We start from the raw sequence: 20,534 nt of genomic DNA on the forward strand, positions 1-20,534 counted from the left end.
AACAAGGGAGGAAGGGAAAGAAGATCCAGTGTTAGAGAATTCCCCCTAGGAACCAAATATTCTGGAATATTTTATACCCCCTTATTTTTTTGCAACAAAGTATTCTTTCTTTGCATATAACTCTATATCCATGCACAACTAATACCTCATTTCAAGACCACTTTCCAGACTTATCTGTGGAACGGTTGCTCAGTTTGCCTTCATATAGTTGAACTTTTTCATATCATCTGTTTGGTCCTAACTGATCAATATTCTTTGGGAACATGCATGTACTTTACACGAGACATTTTTTTCTACAGATTTTGTTGTTAATGAAAACACATTTATAATTCATTCTGTATGTGTGAACTATTATGTGCTATTTCATGTGCCATCCAGTCCCCTCTGACAGGTCCAGTCTCACCAACAAAAATAATTGATAACAGCTTGCAAACACAGCTCACATTTACTAGCATTATACATGAATAGTTTACAAAAAGATGATAAAAAATACAAATATTTGTTTCCCTATGTGTATAAACACAAAATATTTGTTCCTGAGGGAACAAATATTTAGGGGAACCAATATTCGTTTACACTGGCACAAGAAACTTTGCAGGTCCTGCAGCCAACTGCTCTAAGACTGATATAGTGCCAGGTTCAGCATTATATTGCGTCACGATTTGTGTTCCAACTTTATCTTCAAATAGTTTATAGTAAAATGACCACACCCTGAATTGAAATGCTTATTGAAAAAAGTCTGGTATAAAGATTGGAGCATTTATGGGTTTGTTCTTGTGGATTTCCCAAAGGGCTGTTTTCAGGAATGATTTTTAAAGGAATGACTATTTTATTAACATTCTTTTTGAAATAAACTTAAAAACTGAGAAAATCTTACCAAGAAATGCCCTATAACAGTCTTTAAAGTTTTGTGAATTGAGCCCTTTAGGAGTTTGCTTTACAAAATAAGGGGCACAAACTTTGCACTGGAGCAGACGTAGTAAACCGAGTCCCTAGAGACCTCCATTAGCAGGATCTCAAATGCCAGCAAACACAATTGTAGTAATAAAGCTGCACAGTGCCCGTCTCTCCACACTCTCCAAAGTTTGCTACAGTGAATGTGCAGGTTAACATGCTTTTCCTCTAGTAATACTAGGAATTTACCATCACTCACTGTGATTTGCTATATCTCTTTGAGCTTTACAATGTGTACCTGTGCTTTATTGCACTTTGCTGTGCTGTTAGTGTGGGACACTGCTATAAGGGGAATGGCATGGCTTATGAAATGGTGAATCACTCACTCAGTCTTATCTAACAGACATGTTTGCTGTCGTCTGTTTTTCAGTATTGGTGGTAACAACAATCCGGACACGGTGACCACTCTGCCCAGTGAGTATTCAGCCATCACCAGACTGGGACCAGTACAGCTATGACCAAATGCCTTGCATCAACCTATAGAATGAATTCATTTGCTTCATGAAACCTGCTGAATAATGTTATGTTAACATATTGAGTTACATACCGCTTTGTACTTTTCTATACTTGCAAATTGAAAAACTGACAAATTGAAAAATGTGACATTTCGAAATCTAACATGAAATACTATTATTATGGGTTCTGGTAGACTTTTGAAATATAATTTTGTAGTTTCTTGATTACATGATGTTAAATAAACGATGTAAATTATGCTCATATAGTCCTTTATTTTGTTGACTGTCTCAATCCTAACGTTTGGCCATAGCTGTACACATGGGAGACACGGCAGAATTTCATTGACTTTTACCGTGGTAAACTTTCATAAGGGCAGAAAAACTGAACCCGTTTTGTATCTGTGTGAGGTGATGTTTCAAGGGAACTTAATTTCTTAGTGTGCATCTACACAGAATTGAAGCATGCAGTAAAATATTAATGCTGCTCACAATGGCCTATTCACTCTAACCCTGAGCTTCACAAACCCTGTCATTAGCTCCTGGCTCTGAGGCGGTCCAGGGCACTGGATCATATTTCCAAGAGTCAATGCTGCTGATGCTGGGTGAGCATTATCAAGGGGAGGTATGAGCCCACTGCTTCACTTATGAAGGAGCAAACAATGCAATCTCCAGTTACCTTGATGACAGCCTAGATATGCACACAGAGTTAGAAATGCATGCATGCATGCCAATTTTCATTCTGGGGTGTGGAGGTTAGCTAATATACAGTAACCTATTTATTAAAAAGGACATCTGAAACTGTTCTGAAACATCTGATCCCTGCTTTAGGGCTATTTAAAGATGTGACAGCAGACCGAATTATACAAAAAACAGCAAAACAATAATCTTGGTGAGATAATGGGTCTGGGAGCAACTCCTTTATCTTGCCCATTATAGGTTCATGAAGGCAGTAAACTCCCTGAACCCAGCAAATAATCATAATAGTAAAAAAAATAAAGAATAAGTTAATTAACTTATACTCATGGGAAATCAAAAACCATGATGGCATCAGGAAGCTGGGAGTGTAACTATACAATAGCCACTTGGTTCCTCATGATTGCATGTTTTATATTTAGTTATTTTACTTGTTATTCTACACACTATTGGTTGCCCCACCAGTATACAGTATCTCAGAGTCTGATATACCCTATATATCATGTGTACCAGTGTCGACCAACCAGTCCCCCTTCAGATACACCTGGCATCAACTTTACAATGACTGGAAATAAAAAACAAGACCAAATGGGTTAAGTTTTCTTAATTTCTTTATTTGTTACCCGACATGGCTTTCAAACACAAAACACACAAACTAGTCACAAACAGGGAAACCCTCTTCCAAGAACACACTTCATGTGAACAGTCCTGCAGAAGAGCTTTACGACTCCAGCGAACGCAGGGTTAATAGTTGTGTGGTGGTCCGCTAGTCTACGACGCTCCTCAAAGTGCTTTACAAAATGAAAGACGAGTCAGTAAAGATTCACAAGTGCCCCAAAAAGGAACAGGATAGCTAATGGCATTCTGCTGAACTATAATTCTCTTCTTTTTTGAGTACTACTTTTTTTTTTTAAAAGCGCTTTGTAAGCTAGTCGTTAACATCTCTCCTTAAAGCGTGACTGTATTGTATAGAAACAGGGAAGATCCTGTCTTAACAGGCTGTGTGGCGAGCACTAACTGGAACGCTCCAGTCATTTAGTTGCTGACTGAGGCTGCTGCACAGAACTGGATTTCACTGATAGACAGAAACCATGTTCTTGTTAAAACACAACAGCTTCACATTTTAAAAACAGACTTATTTGTATATTTTAAGATAAAAAAAGAAAGAAAAAACAGGATTTATGTCACTAAGACAAAGCAGTTTAATAGCACAGATGAAACACACACACACACACACACACACACACACACACAAGGCAAGATACCGTGAAGTGTTCTTGTGTGTCTATAATGGAATGGGAGTGGGATCCAACACACTGTCAGAATTCTGAGGTAAAACTGTAAGAAAATAGGTTCTCCTTTTTTTGCACTGGATTGCGATCAATAAGTTTGTATGTGTCGTTGGTCTAACAGTTGTCTAGCACTTGTCCAAGCTGCAGAGGGGATTACTGCTTTGATGGGCTAGGTGCTGCAGTATAAGATTTACAACGGAAACAACTGACAAAGGTGCTGAAAGGAAAAAATGATTCTTCATGGCCTATGATACACATTATAGCTATTTAAGCTGTTTACTTAATCATTTTCATTGGAATTTTATCCTTTCAAAGCAGGCGTTAAAGACCTGAGTAAAGGCTTTGCAACTATGGCACTGGCTTGTGATTTTATATCATAGTTGATCTAATAAACAATGTAAAATCTCCATATCTATTATCACTATGACCTTGAATAACACAGCAGAAACACATCTCTTTTTATGAATACAATCACAATCTCTGATGCCATCAAAAGGTCTGAGATCATGTTTGGAAGTGTTAGGGTGTTAAAAGACTGTTCGGAAGGGGGGTAAATTGAGGGGGATTCAGAAGGCGTTCTGTTTCATTTCCAGTGCTTTCTCTTTCTGCTTCAAGCTGGTTCTCACCCTCCAGCTCACAAAGATCCCAGCTAGCACAGCGCCAGCCAACAGCCCCGCCCCTGCCATCACAATGGCAACCCACTGTGGCACCGTGTCCACAGAGCAGGCTGTCCCGGCGCTCGGGGGGAGCGGGGACACAGCAGTGGGGTTTGCATCCGGGAAGCTGTTCATCCGTGTGAAGAAATAGGGTCTCTCCTGCAACAGGAAAGAGACAGCCGGTCAGCAGGGGTTCAGTGGGGGTTTAAGTGTCTGGTGGCTACCTCTAATCATGGTGAGAGTGTATTACTTGCACACTCTTTGCTCTATCAGGGGTCTCCAATACAAAAACAGTGCAAGAAAATGAAATACACTCGCAACTTGATTAGAAGTAGCTGCCGAACACTTATTATAAGTCGCTAAATCGAGATAGAAAACATGATATTAACGTACTTAAGGTGATTATATAGAACCTGTTGTGGTTTAAACATTTCGAATGCTTTATCTTTGACATTATGAGTGCGAGATCTGCACTCTCAGTGTAATCATAAGTGTACTTGCTGTTAAAAGCTTCCAGTGAGGACTTATAAATAATAAACGTGACAGCGAGCTATAAAAACTCTCAATACAGAATACACTAACGAGTCTGTATTAACAGAGTATGAATCACTCTACACGTAACTGGTTTCGAAATACAGAATTCTGCCCCTCCTTTTAATTGATTTTTTGCACTTAGAGATATCCAGCTTCCAGTCCTGCAGATCTGAGACCCGTATACAGAAGTCAATGGAACTGCATGACAGGTAAGTATTTTGTTAGCTTCAATCACATGAATGAATGACAGCAGTGATCGTACACTACCTGGCTGGGGCACTTGAGCTTGCTGCGGTTATGAATGAAGTTATTGAAGGTGTGCTTCTGTCCCACTGGCTCCAGCTGAAACAGAGAGGAACAGAGCCATACAGATTGGAAGAATGGGAACACTGGGAGAGGGTTGGGAACTGTAGGAAGCTGGACCATTACAGGGGGGACATATTGTAGAGTGAGCAGCACATTTTGTGGCAACATTTTGAATGCAAAACACATTTTCCTGTGAGCACCTTGTAACTGTGCGACACCGGTAACGCTATGGTATCTTTACCCTGTGGCCCCTAGCTATTGTATTGTGGCCCCAACAACTCTAACATGTCTCTAACATGCTGTGTGGCCCCCAGCCCCTATCTTTACCATGTTGTGCCACAGTTCGATGCTCATCTCAGCATGGCCCCTTTCTTTGAAGTGGAAACAGTCCACAGAGAAGAAATCAAGGTCTGGCTTTCCATCCTGAGGGGAAAAAAGAACTCCATCAGAGACACAGAACCCACTCCACCAGCAATGACATAATGCTAATAGGGTCAACTACCAGAACCCTCTTTCTAAACAGTTTACCATAGTGAAAGCATGGTAAAAAACAGTGAGGCATGGTAAAGAAAATTAAAAAACATGGCAAACCAAGGGTAAAATATGACTCACAGAACTGTTGGAATAAACAATTTAAGTGCAATTCATTGTCCTCAAATTTAGTTACTAATTAAATATTAAGAATTGGATTTTACTTCTCTATAAATCTGGCCAACAACAGAAACTAAAGAGTCACACTGGTGTCCAACACAATCAGATATCCCAATCAAAACACTATTAAGTGCCTGTGATGAGTCAAAGGGATTTCGGTCTGTGATTCAGCCTCCCGACAGTAGATGGCATCAAACCAACTCGGGACTTCCCTTACCAAGATCTCGTGACCATGGCAAAAGTCATCTTTTGAGGGGCGGCACCTTGGTGAGGGGCGGAAGTACGAGTATGTAAATTCCAGCCACTGGAGTCAAGTGAAGGATAAGGACACTTGTCAGTTGGGGATTGGTGTTCCACTGACTACAGAGGAGTGAGGGAGGGGTTGATTGAGACAGTGAGCGGTTGATTGAGACAGTGAGGGGTTGGTTGAGACAGTGAGGGGTTGATTGAGACAGTGAGGGTGGGAGTGAGGGGTTGATTGAGGCAGTGAGGGAGGGAGGGGTTGATTGAGACAGTGAGGGAGGGAGTGAGGGGTTGATTGGGACAGTGAGGGAGGGAGTGAGGGAGGGGTTGATTGAGACAGTGAGAGGTTGATTGAGACAGTGAGGGAGTGAGGGAGGGAGGGGTTGATTGAGACAGTTAGGGATTGATTGAGACAGTGAGGGAGTGAAAGAGGGGTTGATTGAGACAATGAGGGAGGGAGCGAGGGAGCGTTTGATTGAGACAGTGAGGGGTTGATTGAGACAGTGAGGGAGGGAGTGAGGGAGGGTTTGATTGAGACAGTGAGGGGTTGATTGAAGCAGTGAGGGAGGGAGTGAGGGGTTAATTGAGTCAGCAAGGCAGCGAGGGAGGGAGGGAGGGAGGGAGGGAGGAAGGGGTTGATTGAGACAGTGAGGGATTGAGTGAAGCAGTCAGTAATGCTCGATCAGATCTCTTAACTCACAGTTGCCAGGGGGATTATGGAGTTCCTGAAGAAGGGCTGCAACACCACAGTGAAGTCCTCTCTGCCATCGTAACGCCCGCTGTTCACCAGCCTCTCCGTCTCCTCCTGCAGGAGAGATGGGTTTCACGGGAGACAGGGACCAGTCAATACAGAGACTAGCTGGATCTAAAATTAGAAACTTCTGCCACATTATAATTAATGACTGCTGCATAGTGTAAAATAGAATTTCCTACACCAGTGCACTAAACTGGTTTTGGAAATACTAAAAAAAAAAAAAAAATTAAAAAATAAAAAAATAAAATAATAATAATAATAATAATAATAATAATAATAATAATAATAATAATAATAATAATAATAATAATACACATTACACTACAAGTCTTTGGTATACAGTAAAACAGTTAGCGTGGGAGTGTGCAGACCCCCTCTCACCTGGTACTCCCGGTTGATTCTCTTGAACTCACTCAGCTCCCGAGAAGTCTCCCCAGGGATCAGGGCACAGGAGCACAAGTTCCTGAGGGACAGGACACATTGGGGAATGAGATAGTGAGGGATAGTGTGAGGGAGGTAGGGAGCGAGGTAGTGAGGGAATAAGCAAGTAAGGGAGTGAGAGAGGGTAGTGAGGGAGAGAGCGAGTGAGGGAGGGGGTGAGTGAGGTAGTGAGAGAGAGAGGTAGCGAGGGAGTGAAGGAGGGAGCAGTGAATGAGTAGCCTCACGTTTGCAGCAGGGTGCAGCCCAGCGTGTCGCTCTTAACGTGCCGCAGCCCCTCGATCTGCAGAATCTCCACCAGATTCACAAAGACACGCGGCACCTGAGAGAGAGACATAGACAGAGCCAATACAATAAGTAAGGGTGTCAGATTAGGGTTAACTTTCTAAACCTTTAAGATTAACCCGTTTAACATTTTAACACACTGGGAATTTTTGTAAACAATCAAACCAAATCATTAGGGTGCTATTAGTTTTTGATGACATTGTTGTTGACGAGACAACCTGTGCTCAACATTCATGTGTAAACGGCAAAGACTTAAAAAGAGACTTAAATAATAAATAGTTAATACATTCCCTTACACCACACACATCCTGCAGTAAAAATACCACAGTGCCCCTCTTTCACTGTAGGAAAAATGTAAACTTTTAGGAATTGGAAAGCGTTTCAAATCGAAACTATTAAAAAAATAACTGGTTTGAATGTCAAGCAGGGGTCCTTATAAACAATGCCCTCTGGTGGAACATAGCAGAGCTAATGGCAGGACCCAGCTTACCTCCCTGTAGAGGATGTCCAGGCTGTCCTGTATGTACCTTATGTAGTTTTCCACTGAATACATTTCCTGAAAAAGAAAATGAACAATTTTAGACGGGGGAGGATTTAGGATTCGAGATGTGGACTGACACTGGGAGCTGGGCTGATTTAAACAAACTCACTTCAAACAAGTTCTCCCCCAGGTGAGTTAGCCTGCTGTGTCACCGACAGCAGCCCCTCAAAACCTCCGACTTCTAACCAGAGTCTGGACTTGGGGTTATAAAAGTGGCACAGAAAACAGACTTAGGACAGGGGGAAGGAGACACTTCTTTAGAGAGTGGTGAGGGGTTGGAATGGGTTATCAAGGGTTTTACAAACCCATGTTTTTTGATGCTGAATCATTTTGATTCTTTAAGACCCAACTTGACTAAGTTTTGAGATCAATCAGCTGTCAGGACCTGGGCAGGCACTGAAGTGCCTCCTCGCATGGAGAATTTTCTTCAGTTCTCATACCCGGTCATTGCAGTAGCTGCACAGATCGTTTCCTCCGATGAAGAGAGTCACCAGCTTCCAGTCGTTCTGGAAATCCACGTTCTGCGACAGCAACAGGGAAGTGGTCAGCACAGAGGGGTCAGAGTAAACTGCATTTCACAGCACTTTGCTGAAGCACTGTAAGTGGCAATTATTGCATATCATGGTAGCTATTACTGTAGAATAATTCATTGAATGGCAGCATTGTTCTTATGGACTGTGAACAGGCTGACTGGTGGTTACGTCAGGCCAGGAAATGCAGGACAGAGAGTGGTGAGTGAAATGAGCAGTTTACTGAAAACAAAAGGTTTAAACAGGAAACAAAACACTGAACAAACAAAACGGCTCGTTGGCCAAACCAAACAGACAAAACAAAACACTAACAACAAATGAGTATCGTGCTGGTTTAAAGCCAGCACAAGTACCAATTGTTTACTTTAGTTCACAGATTTATCTTCTCTCTGTACTGAGTGAAACACTCACTCTTTTATGCAACTGTACTGAGACTCGATTGCTAATCAATCATTCAATTGAATCTCTGCGCATGGACTACTGTGCACTCCCCGTGCCCCCATACAAATACCCACTTTAATCTGCACATTAAGTTATTGTGCAATCCCTGTGCCTAAATATAACTATACATTTTAAATCAACCATGCTACATAACCCACACTCCGTGTACCAATACATACACTCCACATAAAACACAAAACACAAAAATATGCACAGGGGTGGGGCACCCCGCATCACGGACCCCAATCTGAGCATGAACTCTTGAGCTCCTGTCACACTCACAGCCAGGCTGGAACTCTGATAGTCAGGTATAGCAATCTGTTGTGTATTACAGGACTTTCACAGAGTTCTCTTCTGGCATTTAGTTCTAGCTCTCAAATACATTCAGATTGCATCTTACTCTTTAAAAGGTTCAAATATAATTAACTAATTAACTGGAGTGCTCTTCACTAATTGTGCTTCCCATTCTCCTCACTGTAATCACACACACACACACACACACACACACACACACACACACACACACTGCATCTCCTCCACTGAGAGGTGTGGTTAGACCTCAGTCTCCCACAGGTGCAGATTTAGAATCTATATCAGGGACCATTACAGTACACTATTTTGTTAGCCACACAACATTGTTCACTATAGTGAACTGTTATATGCACTGGATAGCTAAACGGGCAGGTTCGTATCTGCTGAGGTACAGCTGGAGAGACTCACCTGGCTGTCCCTGAGAGCCTGGACCAGCCTGTTGGCCTGCTCCGGGATGTCACTGAGAAACACAAGAGACAGAAGAGCATCACAATCTGGGTGACATCACTGAATCCTCTCTGGAACATAGAGAGAGATGGGGACGGAGAGAGAGAGAGAGAGAGAGAGAGAGAGAGAGAGAGAGAGAGAGAGAGAGAGAGAGAGAGAGAGAGAGAGAGAGAGAGAGAGAGAGAGGCAGGGTAGCAGATGGCATTCAGATGGACATACATTTAAAAAGACAGACAGACAGACATACAAATAATACAAAGCAGGCAGAGGGGCAAACACAAACACACACACACAGACTCACACTGCCTTGGCGCCTGAGACGGCCATGTTGAAGCCGCTGTTTATTTTCCCTACGCCCGTAGAGAAGCCAATGAGAGATGGGTTGAAGTGCTTCAGGATGTCTAAGAACAGATTGGGGGGGGAGACAATAGAGGTTTATTGGATCTCGTTTAGAACACCTCTCTGGTTCAACTGTTTCTGAATATTGTTCTAGAAAATGTATAAATTCATAAATGATGCTATAATGCACCTAACAGGATCTATTATGGATCTACAAATCTATTGTAATAACTGTACTCACTAAAACAAATACATAATTTTATTTGAGTAGACTATAGGCTTCCTAAAGATTCTGTGTGTAATGTAATATATTACAAATCAGCTTATCAGTCCAGTTGCAATGGACTCTCATGATGAGAGTGTACTGGTCCCAGTCTGGTGATGGCTGAATACTCACTGGGCAGAGTGGTCACTGTGTCCAGATTGTTGTTACCACCAATACTGAAAAACAGACGACAGCAAACATGTCTGTTAGATAAGACTGAGTGAGTGATTCACCATTTCATAAGCCATGCCATTCCCCTTATAGCAGTGTCCCACAGCAGAGTGCAATAAAGCACAGACAAGCATTGTAACACACAGGTAAGCTTTGTGAAGCCTTAAATGTTATGTAAAGCATATTAAAAAGCAAGGTAAACCCTGGTAAGCTATGGTAAATATAGAGTATATGGTAACTATGGAAAAAGCATTGGGGAAAATTGCAAAATGGTTTGGACGTACAAATGACATTTGTAAAGCTTCTTTCACAATGTAAAATATAAAAAAGCAGGACCATACACAAAGGAATGCAATAAAAAATACTGTTAGTAGTAACAATAACAATGAAAGGAAAAGAAGAAGAAAAAACTTATTTAGAACCTTTCATCAACAAATTACCCCAAGATAATTAAATAAATGTATACATTTAACTAACCTACGTAGACCTTGAATCTGTACAATCATTACGATGTAATACTGTCATTGTGGAACTGAGTAAAACAAAACTAAGCCATGTACTGTGACCTCACCTCCAAGACAGCCCTCTCCACTCTGTTGCAAGGTTGATCAGACTAGTCGCTCGAGCACCAAAACCGGCCTGGGGTGAGAGGGGGCAGATGAGGTATTTCAAATGACTGCTTTGAATGTGCCTCTTGAGTGATGTCCGTTTCCATTGCTCACATTATGAGATGCGTGTTTCACAGGGTGGAGGCTGGGCACCCTGTGCCAGGCTTGTCTGCATTCATGGTTTTTGAGCTTTTAACCTCATCTCATCTCACCGATTACATGCCAGTTACATGCAGTCCTTCAATAAAATCTATGAGGTCCTACAAAGACGTCCTCTCATTGCATACAATCACTCAAACTGTATAACTTTTGAAAATGAATTTGGTTCCTCATGAGACCCTAAACATTCTAATTCCAGTTCCTATTGGAGCCTGTTATCAGCAGCTACATTTGTAATTTCAGAGTGTAGATCTCACACTCAATGTCAACGACAAAGCATTTGAAACATTAATATAAATGGATTAAATAAGTTAATATCAGCTTTTCGTCTGTGATTTATTTAGATTTAATGAAAGTGTGTTTCAAAGTGTTTGCTGGCTACCTCTAATAAAGATGAGCATGTATTTCATTCTCTTGCACTCTTTGTTTGACACACCCTCTGACACAGCAAAGTGTTTGTGAAAAACGCACTCACCTTCATTAGAGGTAGCCACTTAAAAGTTAGTAACCAGCAAACCAAACATATGTTTCTTGTGATGACCAAAAGTAAATGTGAATTGGCTCATGAAGAATCAAATACATGGTAACGTCTAGAGGCCATAGTGCGTCCCCTAGTAAAAGCACTGTGTCGTGCAAGCGTGGGTTGTGTGAAGCTGGCTCTAAGTTGTCGATCTTGACTACAGGGGGTGCTGCATTGTCATCTGTGCTCCTGCATAATTAGGGAGTTAGCCTTAATGCTCACTGATCAGACGGCAGTGCTGAGGCAGTACTGGAATTAAGCATTTCAGTACAGGGTGATTGTTAAAAATGATATCTCCCCATACATATGGTAGAGCAAAAGACGCAAAACAATACCTGGGACTAAAATCCACTATTTTGTTTATTTGACTGGCTGATTGGTACTGTAATGAAAAGAAATGAACCCTCGACTGGTACTCACTGTGATCGAATCTCCCAGAGCTGCAACAACTTTCACATCCGCTGGACGCAGTTTGTGAACTGAGGAGAAAACACAGGATCAGTAAACCCAGACACTAACTACTAGACCACACTGCCTCCCTCCCAGTCTCTCAGCTCTAACCACTAGACCACACTGCCTCCCTCCCAGTCACTCAGCTCTAACCCCTACTCCACACTGCCTCTCTCCCAGTCCCTCAGCACTAGCCTCTAGCCACAGTACCCCCCTGCTCCTCACCTGAAGTGGGGATATTTTCGGACGGTGCTCTGTCAGTACAGGAGAGGTCACTGCCAAAGTTCTGAAAATAGTAAAAAGAATGAGCGTTGAGCTGCAGCATTCAGAACAAGCTTGTCAGTAACACCCATCCCTGTCAAGGCTATGAGCTTTCAATATGATGAAAGATCTAATGACATAAATCAGGAGATCTGAGCAGGGTCTGCTGCACTTCAGTGGATAAACCTTCATTGAACCCTATTAAAGCCTGTTGTTAAGAGAGAAATGTTAGCTGTGCAGAAATGCTGCAGTTCAAATAGTTTAAGAAGCCTGCAGTAGTGCTCAATACTACTTACATCTTGTGGAATGTACCAGAGGTGGTTCAAACACCACAAGACAGAGTTTTTTATAACAGAGATTTTTTTTTCTTCCCAAAATAAAAACACAGTTGAAATAAAGGTGAAGGGGTTGAATGCATCAGGATTTTGTTATGGGACAGAGAGATCAAACCTTTGCGGTTTCAAATCTGCAGCATTTTGTCTGTCAGATTGACCCAGTGGTGGCTTACCTTGATTGGCGCCTGTGTGGGGAGTGGTCCTGGGTACGAGTACTTGCTGTTCTTGTAGGTTCTTAAAAAAGGTTCCTCCTGTAAGGACACAAGAATGTCAGAATATCTTAATTTCCAACTCTGTGTCCTCTGGTTTGGTTGGGATTATCTTTGTCAAGTACCTTTAATAGTTTAAAGACAGGCCCCTCTTAATTCTCCTTTCTTCTGACTAGATTCAATTTCCTCAATCTACGTATAGGAGCTCATTTCTCAATTTTTTCATCTCAAATGTCCTGCGTCTTAAATTCGACTATAGTGACGTGTAAATTAAACCACCAACAAAAAGCTATTGCCCGATCTCGAATCATCCCAAGTAGCGGGAGTCATTGTTTGGGAGATGTCAAGTAATAGGGAACTTCTCCAACTCAGAGGATGATGACTAGGAGAGATTTGTTGTTGTTACAGGCATGTTAATTTACCAATATATAATATGTTTTACCAATATGCCTAACAGTTTGTAATATTTCTTTGCAAAATATTGAGTATTCCTTTGTATAAATGGCTCTTATGTGCATAACTGAGGTTGTATCTTTGTAAATACATCTTTACTTGATATTTTATTTTTTTCTCCAATTGAAGGTGGGAAATACTGGCTGTGTATTAAATTTGATTCTCTGGGACTCTTGCACCTATTGACAATGGTTCACTTGACTTGGATTTTGAAAGAGTGCCTTCACTTTGTGAAATTGTTATTTTAAATGTTGACACCAGAGGGAGCAGGGATGCTGTGGTATAGGGTTCACCTGTGTCGGGCAGCTCAGGTTGACGGGAACAGCCAAGTTCTGGGAAGTAGACTTATTTCCGACCGGCTGCAGCTGAACAGAAACACAGAGAGAGAGAGAGAGAGATTAAGCGTGGAGACTGAAAGTGTAATAAAGCACAGTGAATGCATAGGGTTTGGTGAAGGGGGAAGGTCTGTATTAATACATTCTCTGGGTATGCGTTGCCACATAGTGAACTGTTACTTATTGGATTTGTGTTACATTTGCGCGGGACATTGTGAAAGTCTTCCCAATGAAGCCCAGAGAGGTATGGTAAAGCATATTAAAGTATGTCAAACCATGGCAAAGTATAACAAAGCATGTAAATTATTGTGGTAAACTTTCCCAAGGGTGCGGCACATCTATTAGATGGTATTGGACAGAAGCTCACCATGTTGTTCCAGAGTGTGCGGGCGATCTGAGACTGAGACTTCTGACTGAGGTGGAAACAATCAGGAGCAAAGTACGAGCGATCTGCCCTCCCGTCCTAGAGAGAGAGAGAGAGAGAGAGAGAGAGAGAGAGAGAGAGAGAGAGAGAGAGAGAGAGAGAGAGAGAGAGAAACTCAGCCCGGGGACAACAACTCTCCCCTGTTACATTGCATCTCTAACATCCCACTGCAAGAGTGGGAATTAAAACAACCCAAGTGTGAAAATACACTAAGATCTGCCTTGGTGAACCAGTAGAATTCATACTGGGAAGAACAAATTAAAACTGAAAATAGATTAGATTGTTACTGTTCCCTGAACAGGAAATTCACCCTGGCCGACGACCTCACCATAACTAAAAACCCAAAACACAGACAGACTCGGACCAAATACAGAATTAGTGCCCACAAACTGCAGATGGAAACAGCGGACACAAATTAATCAAATTCAATACTAGTACTACTTTTGTATACATATTTTAAATATTTCTGTACATTTACTACATTAACTTTGGAAATACTTGTATGATTTGCCATGCCAATAAAGATAATTGGAATTTTATGGGGGAGAGAGAGGGGAGTGAGAGAGGGGAGAGAAGAGGGAGTAGGAGGAGATGGGGAGCTGGAGAGAGGGTGAGAGAGATTGCGAGTCAGTCACAGAGATAACAGCACAACATTTACAGAGCCAATTAAAAGCTGCTTCTTATATAGACCCACCCTAAAGGAAGGACGCAAAGAGTGGAACTTTAAATCTCGGAATCACAATTCTAAGGCAAAACTCTAAGACACTAAAGGAGGCACTGGCTTAGTTTCTTACAGTTTAACCAAAGGAATGTGCACAGTGCAGTACCACTCACCGGCAGTAGGGGGATCTGCATTTCTCTGAAGAAGGGCTGCAGCACCACGGTGAAGTTGTCCTGTGTGTCGTAGCGGCCTGAGTCCACCAGCTCGCGGGTCACGAGCTGCAGGAACACACAGCATGTGAGTGTGATGGAGGCAGAACAACCCCCCATCTAGCCACTGAACAGGGGCCAGCACCAACAATGGAGATACTGGGATAGTCCACAAGCCTCAAGCCTGCCCTGGACTGGACTGGATGGAGCACCCTCTTAAGAGATGAGAAAGGGAGCAGTTCATTACACCTATGCTGGACCTGAAGAAAGGGCACTCCCACCAGTTTAGGGGGTGAGAAGTCTCCAGAAGGTAATCTCCCTGTACAGAAGCTCTGGTGAAGTACCTGATAGGCCCTGTTGAGATCAGACAATGTCTTGAGTTCCATGGAGTTATCATGGGGTTTCGTCACACAGCCACAGATCATGCTGGGAAGAGAGAGGGGGGAGCAGAGAGGGGAGGGAGAAAGTTGGGTAGAGGAGGGGTGAGGAGAGACAAGGGCAGAGGTGAGGAGAGAGGAAAAGTTAACTCTTGTTCTTGAAGAGAAGTAAAATGTCTGTTAACTAAAACTCGTTAATGACATCTCACTAAAACACTCCCACTGAAAGAAGCCAGTGTCTCTATCCCCTGCTAGCAGTGCCTGGGGAATGACTGTCAGTTCAGGGTTGCAGAAAACATGTGAGCACAATGTCACCCCGTATAACAGGGGTGGCCAGCCTTTCACTGACCAAGAGCCAAGGAAATAAAATGTACAGGGCCAAAGAGCCACAAACTTTTAAAAGTGCTTAATTGAACATTTCAATGACATGTTTTACTACAATTACTATCACACTCACACACAGGCACACACACTATTAAATGAAGCTGACCTTTATTTTTCCAGTACATACGTAATATTGATATCAAAACAAATACATTTTCACTGTATATAAAAGCATAGTTTTGTTTTTGTTTCTTATTTGGGTGAGTAGCTAACTATCGTTTATTTTCTTATAACACATGCAGGCAGGATCTGTACTGTGTGTCACTTTTGGCATTCTTTACTAGGCACATTGTTGGAGTTCTGAGTTCTGATATAATGGATGACGAGCAATTATTTGACCGAAATACTGTCTTTTAAATGTATGTATAAATGCTGGAAACAGATTAACAACCCCAAAGAAGAAGAAATCACGCATTGCACACTGTTCCTCAAATATATCGGTAGCAACTGGTGGCTTTTTATTACTATAGAAATGCATACTTTAAAAAAAAAAAAATAAACACACACACACACACACACACACACACACACATTTGGCCGGTTGAATAACATCGTAAGTGAGATTAATGGTTCTGCTAAATACAAGATACTGCTCTCACTTTTGTTGCGAACATACAAATTGTTTAAACAGATATGTTTAGTGTACATTTTTTTGAAATCAGAAATCAGATTCTATATATATATATATTATATATATATATTATATAATATTATATATATATATAATATATAATATCGTGAATGGTACGATTACCCGTTAAATTTCTTGTATTCACACATTCAGTTATTTCTGCCAATTTCTTCTGCTTCATGGCAGTTGTCAAATTCGGACACAGTTTGCCTGTTATTGTTTGCTTTCTTTTATTATATTCCTCCTTAAGTTAGGATTTTTAGGAATTTAATATAAAAAAAATTATATTAAAAAAATCAGCCACTGTCGTTTTCCTTAACTGCCCAAATGTTGCCATGGAGACAGGATTTACAGAGTACAGTAAGCTACTCGCCTATTGGTTGAAATCTTAAATAGTCCATGCATAGTTAACTGTTTTCCCTAAGGAGAGAGGTTAAGATGTTTTGTGCAACATCCTTAGCTAAGTGAAAAATACACTTAAGTGTCACACTTAAGTGAAATACTTAATAATATGATGTTTTATGCAACCTTGCACTGGCAAATAAGGCCCAGGAGTTTTCCATTGCGTTTAACAAAAAAACTCATTACTCTCCCACTCCGGTAAGAAGGTTCGATATTCATCTTCAGATTTTTTTTTTCGCTATTTTTTTTCTGCCATTATGAACAAAAGAGAAGCCGGTCATTTTCAGGGGAAAGTTAACGGTTTCCAAGCTTCTGTAACTCGAGTCCCGAATGCACAGTAAAGTAATGGTGGAAATGATTTGCTAGTTAGTTGCTATGTAACAAAAAAGTGTTGCTGCCACGCTGCTGGTTGGCTAAGGTCAGAAATGGATCGGCTTGTGATGAAGAAAAAAAAACTCGGAGACTTATTGTAAAAATAGTACACATATATAAAAAAAGGATATATATATATATATATATATATATATATATATATATATATATATATATATATATATATATATATATATATATATTGTGTAATGAAATATATGGGAAGTTCGAAGAGTCGCATTTTGACCGCAAAAGATCTGCATGCGGCTCGGGAGACGTCGGTTGGCCACCCCTGCCCTATAAAGTTTCCGTGAAAGTAAGATCAGTGAAAGTAAGCATTGTAAAGCCCAGTGAGTTATGATAAGGCGTAATAAAAAGCATGGCAAACCATGGTTATCTATGGTAAATACATAGCATAACATGGAAAAGCAGGAGGGAAAACTGATAAATTCTGAGATTCATGGTGCGTGCCTCTTGTTAAAAAAGCCAGCTACATCACAGAAATGAACACCACACTCGGTGTCCTGCTTCATTTCAACATTCTTTCGGAGTTTAGTTTTTGTGAACTGGACCCCCTCAGCCCCCTCTCTAATGTCCAGGCAGGCTGGCGCCCTTATCATTCGCTGCACTCACTTCGCTAGAAAGGTGGGGCATTTCAGACTGGTGTCCTGGTGTAGCTTCCTCAGGGGAATGATGTGGAAAGTTTCAACCAGATTCACAAACACACGGGGCACCTGCAACACACAGATACTGGGTGATTGTGTGTGTGTGTGTGTGTGTGTGTGTGTGTGTGTGTGTGTGTGAGAGAGAGAGAGTGTGTGAGAGAGTTGTGAGAGCGTGAGAGACCACTCACAGTGTATGTGAGGGGCGAGAAAGAGAAAGTGAGAGTGCGTTATGAGAGAGGATGAGAGAGAGAGAGCTGAGAGGAGAGAGCGTAGAGAGAGAGAGAGAGAGAGAGAGAGAGAGAGAGAGAGAGAGAGAGAGAGAGAGAGAGAGAGAGAGGACCTTGGGGGAGTGAAGTGTGTATACATAGGTTTGAGAGGCCTGGGATGTGGCGTGTCTCACCTCCTTGTGGAGAATGTCTAGCGCGGACTGGATTCTGGATTGAAAGTTTGAAGCAGAATAGAGGACCTATTGAATCAGGAAAAAAAAAATTAAATAAAGTTAGTAAGTAACATGTTGATAAGACTAACCTATTAATAAACAAGGATTGATGCTAGACCTCCTGTTGAAGAATAAACACACAATAAAAAGTGTTTCATTTAATTATTTTGTAGTGCAGCATTGCATGAAAATGTATTTATTTTAAGTACAGCTCTCCCTCAATTGTTCACGATTCGATAATTCACAAATCTGGTGAACTCACTGTGATCAGCTTTTTGTCAGTTTTTTCATTATTTAGATTTAATGGCTTTTAGTTGTTTCTAAGTGTTTGGCGGCTGCCTCTAATCAAGTTCACTGTATTTTGTCTTGCACTCTTTTTATGACACTGCAAAGACAGTGTGAGAAATACACTCTCAACTTAGAGGCAGCCCCTGAACACTTAGAAACACACAGTATAAGGATCCTTCACTTACTCACTGTTTTCACAGCACTGAATTCGTTTAATACCAAGCCTACACAATAAACAGGGTCACACCCCAAGCCCCCCGCTGCACTTACCTCATCTTCACAGGAATGACACAGGTCATTTCCGCCAATAAAGAGTGTCACCACCTTCCAGTCGTTCTGGAAATCTATCCTCTGTGGAGAGAGACCGAATACCAAATATAGAATCAGGGACCACTGACTGCCGGACACCACTCAAACTGGAGGCCTGTACGCAGCCCAGCAGTGGAGAGATTCAATCTCATTTCATTCTCCACTGTACAAAATATGAATAGATTTGAGAGACATATTCTTTGTAAACTGCCAGAAAGATAAGGGGGATTCTTGATTGAAAGGGGAGGAGGAAAAATCGTTTTTGGGAAAAAGAAAGAGGTAGCAAACATTTCTGCACAGTATATTGCAGCCACTTTATTGGAAGTGCAGAGTAGAGGACTTTGCATTTGCAAGTACAGTTATATTTTCTATTTATATATAAATGTTAAACATCTCTGAACATTTGATAGCTGGATTGTGGCAATACTTGTATGACTTGGAGCCAAAACATTTGCATTTGAATTTCAGACAGAACAGACAGATGAATAGACAGGGAGGGAGGGAAATCAGCAGGCGTCCTTGATTACTCAGGAACTCAAGAACGGATGTCGGACCAAAGCCAGCCCTGCAGGCAGGTGGCGCTGTTGCACAGGAGGAGAAACAGTTCCCTGCTGGATGAAAGCGCCAGAGCCAATGTGACACTCCCTCTGGAATCCCCAGCAAGCTGCTTACCTCGTCTGTCTTCATGATGTCGATGAGTTTCCTGATCTGCCCTGCTATGTCTCTGTGAGAGGCGTGAGAGAGCAGTGTGAGAGGAGTGAGAGAGAAGTGAGAGAGGAGAGTACAGTCCACCTCTGTTTTCCCTATAAGACTTTCTTGTTGAGTTTCAAGGTGTTGCAGAGAGAAAGTAAACACACATAGAGAAGGGGAGCGTGATCCTAAAAAAAAATTCTTGAACTTACTGTTTAAGGTGTTTTACGCAACTGGCCACTCTTCCCATTAAAAAAATTACCTTTATTGCATGCATGTTGTTAAGAGTTTGGTGGCTACTTCAAATTTTTGTTGTGTCAGTCATGATTAGAGTCAGCCACAAGAACATTTATTTATTTAAACCTTTACGCATTCAATCTGTTTGTGAAGAAGAAGGTGTTGAGGTTTAAACATTTAGAGTGGTTTGCTATTGATAGACCGAGCGTGAGAGCAACAGTTATGTGTAGTTACTGCTAATAACGCTCTAATGGGGACTTATAATACCCACTAACGCTAAGCCCAGTGGTTCTTATGGATGGCCCCTCATCACTGCACTTGGAAGGTCTCATTGGCCTGGCAGGAGGGGGATGTGGTCCTAGTAACTTACACACTGGTGGCCCCGGGGACAGCCTGGTTCAGGAAGGCATTGGAGGAGTCAACCTTTCCGGTCCTGAGAGAAAATCCCTCCAGACTGGTGTTGAACTCTCGCAGGATATCTATAGGAAAGAGGAGGGGCTCAGAGCTTTCTCCAACTCACACTAGGAAAGCACTGTAACCACATTGATATACTGTATGTAGACTAATCCCAGGTCTTAAAGAAATGAGCTAGTCTGTTTATCTTAGAGCAAAGAAGAATTAGATGAGACATGATTGAATTCATAAAAAAATCTTAAAAAGGACTTGACATACTTAAGCCTAACCAATACTTAGGACAGAGGGAAGGAGAGACTTCTTCATACAGAGAGTGGTGAGGGTATGGAATGGGCAAAGATAGGACAGCCCACTTTTGGATTCTCTGAACTATTTAGGTGGCATCATAATATCTG

The 20,534-nt window shown here is 41.6% G+C and overlaps 1 protein-coding gene across 1 annotated transcript in view; it reads right to left on the minus strand.

Moving 5' to 3' along the window:
* Positions 1 to 2,731: 2,731 nt before the first annotated feature.
* plb1 (phospholipase B1) overlaps positions 2,732 to 20,534 on the minus strand; it is a 33,059-nt gene continuing 15,256 nt past the window's right edge. The window contains exons 19-42 of the mRNA XM_041251509.1: positions 20,096 to 20,204; positions 19,471 to 19,522; positions 18,760 to 18,840; positions 18,163 to 18,228; positions 17,731 to 17,831; positions 15,276 to 15,357; positions 14,896 to 15,000; positions 14,005 to 14,100; positions 13,596 to 13,667; positions 12,814 to 12,891; positions 12,270 to 12,330; positions 12,015 to 12,073; positions 10,879 to 10,946; positions 10,269 to 10,312; positions 9,834 to 9,933; positions 9,494 to 9,545; positions 8,243 to 8,323; positions 7,752 to 7,817; positions 7,204 to 7,298; positions 6,920 to 7,001; positions 6,485 to 6,589; positions 5,218 to 5,313; positions 4,852 to 4,926; positions 2,732 to 4,209 (exon numbers count right to left, since the gene is read on the minus strand). Of these exons, the coding sequence (XP_041107443.1) occupies positions 3,961 to 4,209; positions 4,852 to 4,926; positions 5,218 to 5,313; positions 6,485 to 6,589; positions 6,920 to 7,001; positions 7,204 to 7,298; positions 7,752 to 7,817; positions 8,243 to 8,323; positions 9,494 to 9,545; positions 9,834 to 9,933; positions 10,269 to 10,312; positions 10,879 to 10,946; positions 12,015 to 12,073; positions 12,270 to 12,330; positions 12,814 to 12,891; positions 13,596 to 13,667; positions 14,005 to 14,100; positions 14,896 to 15,000; positions 15,276 to 15,357; positions 17,731 to 17,831; positions 18,163 to 18,228; positions 18,760 to 18,840; positions 19,471 to 19,522; positions 20,096 to 20,204 (2,075 nt within the window). The 3' untranslated portion in view covers positions 2,732 to 3,960. The remainder of the gene's footprint in view (positions 4,210 to 4,851; positions 4,927 to 5,217; positions 5,314 to 6,484; positions 6,590 to 6,919; positions 7,002 to 7,203; positions 7,299 to 7,751; positions 7,818 to 8,242; positions 8,324 to 9,493; positions 9,546 to 9,833; positions 9,934 to 10,268; positions 10,313 to 10,878; positions 10,947 to 12,014; positions 12,074 to 12,269; positions 12,331 to 12,813; positions 12,892 to 13,595; positions 13,668 to 14,004; positions 14,101 to 14,895; positions 15,001 to 15,275; positions 15,358 to 17,730; positions 17,832 to 18,162; positions 18,229 to 18,759; positions 18,841 to 19,470; positions 19,523 to 20,095; positions 20,205 to 20,534) is intronic.

This window comes from Polyodon spathula, chromosome 5, assembly GCF_017654505.1.
Source record: "Polyodon spathula isolate WHYD16114869_AA chromosome 5, ASM1765450v1, whole genome shotgun sequence".
Taxonomy (NCBI): Eukaryota; Metazoa; Chordata; class Actinopteri; order Acipenseriformes; family Polyodontidae; genus Polyodon; species Polyodon spathula.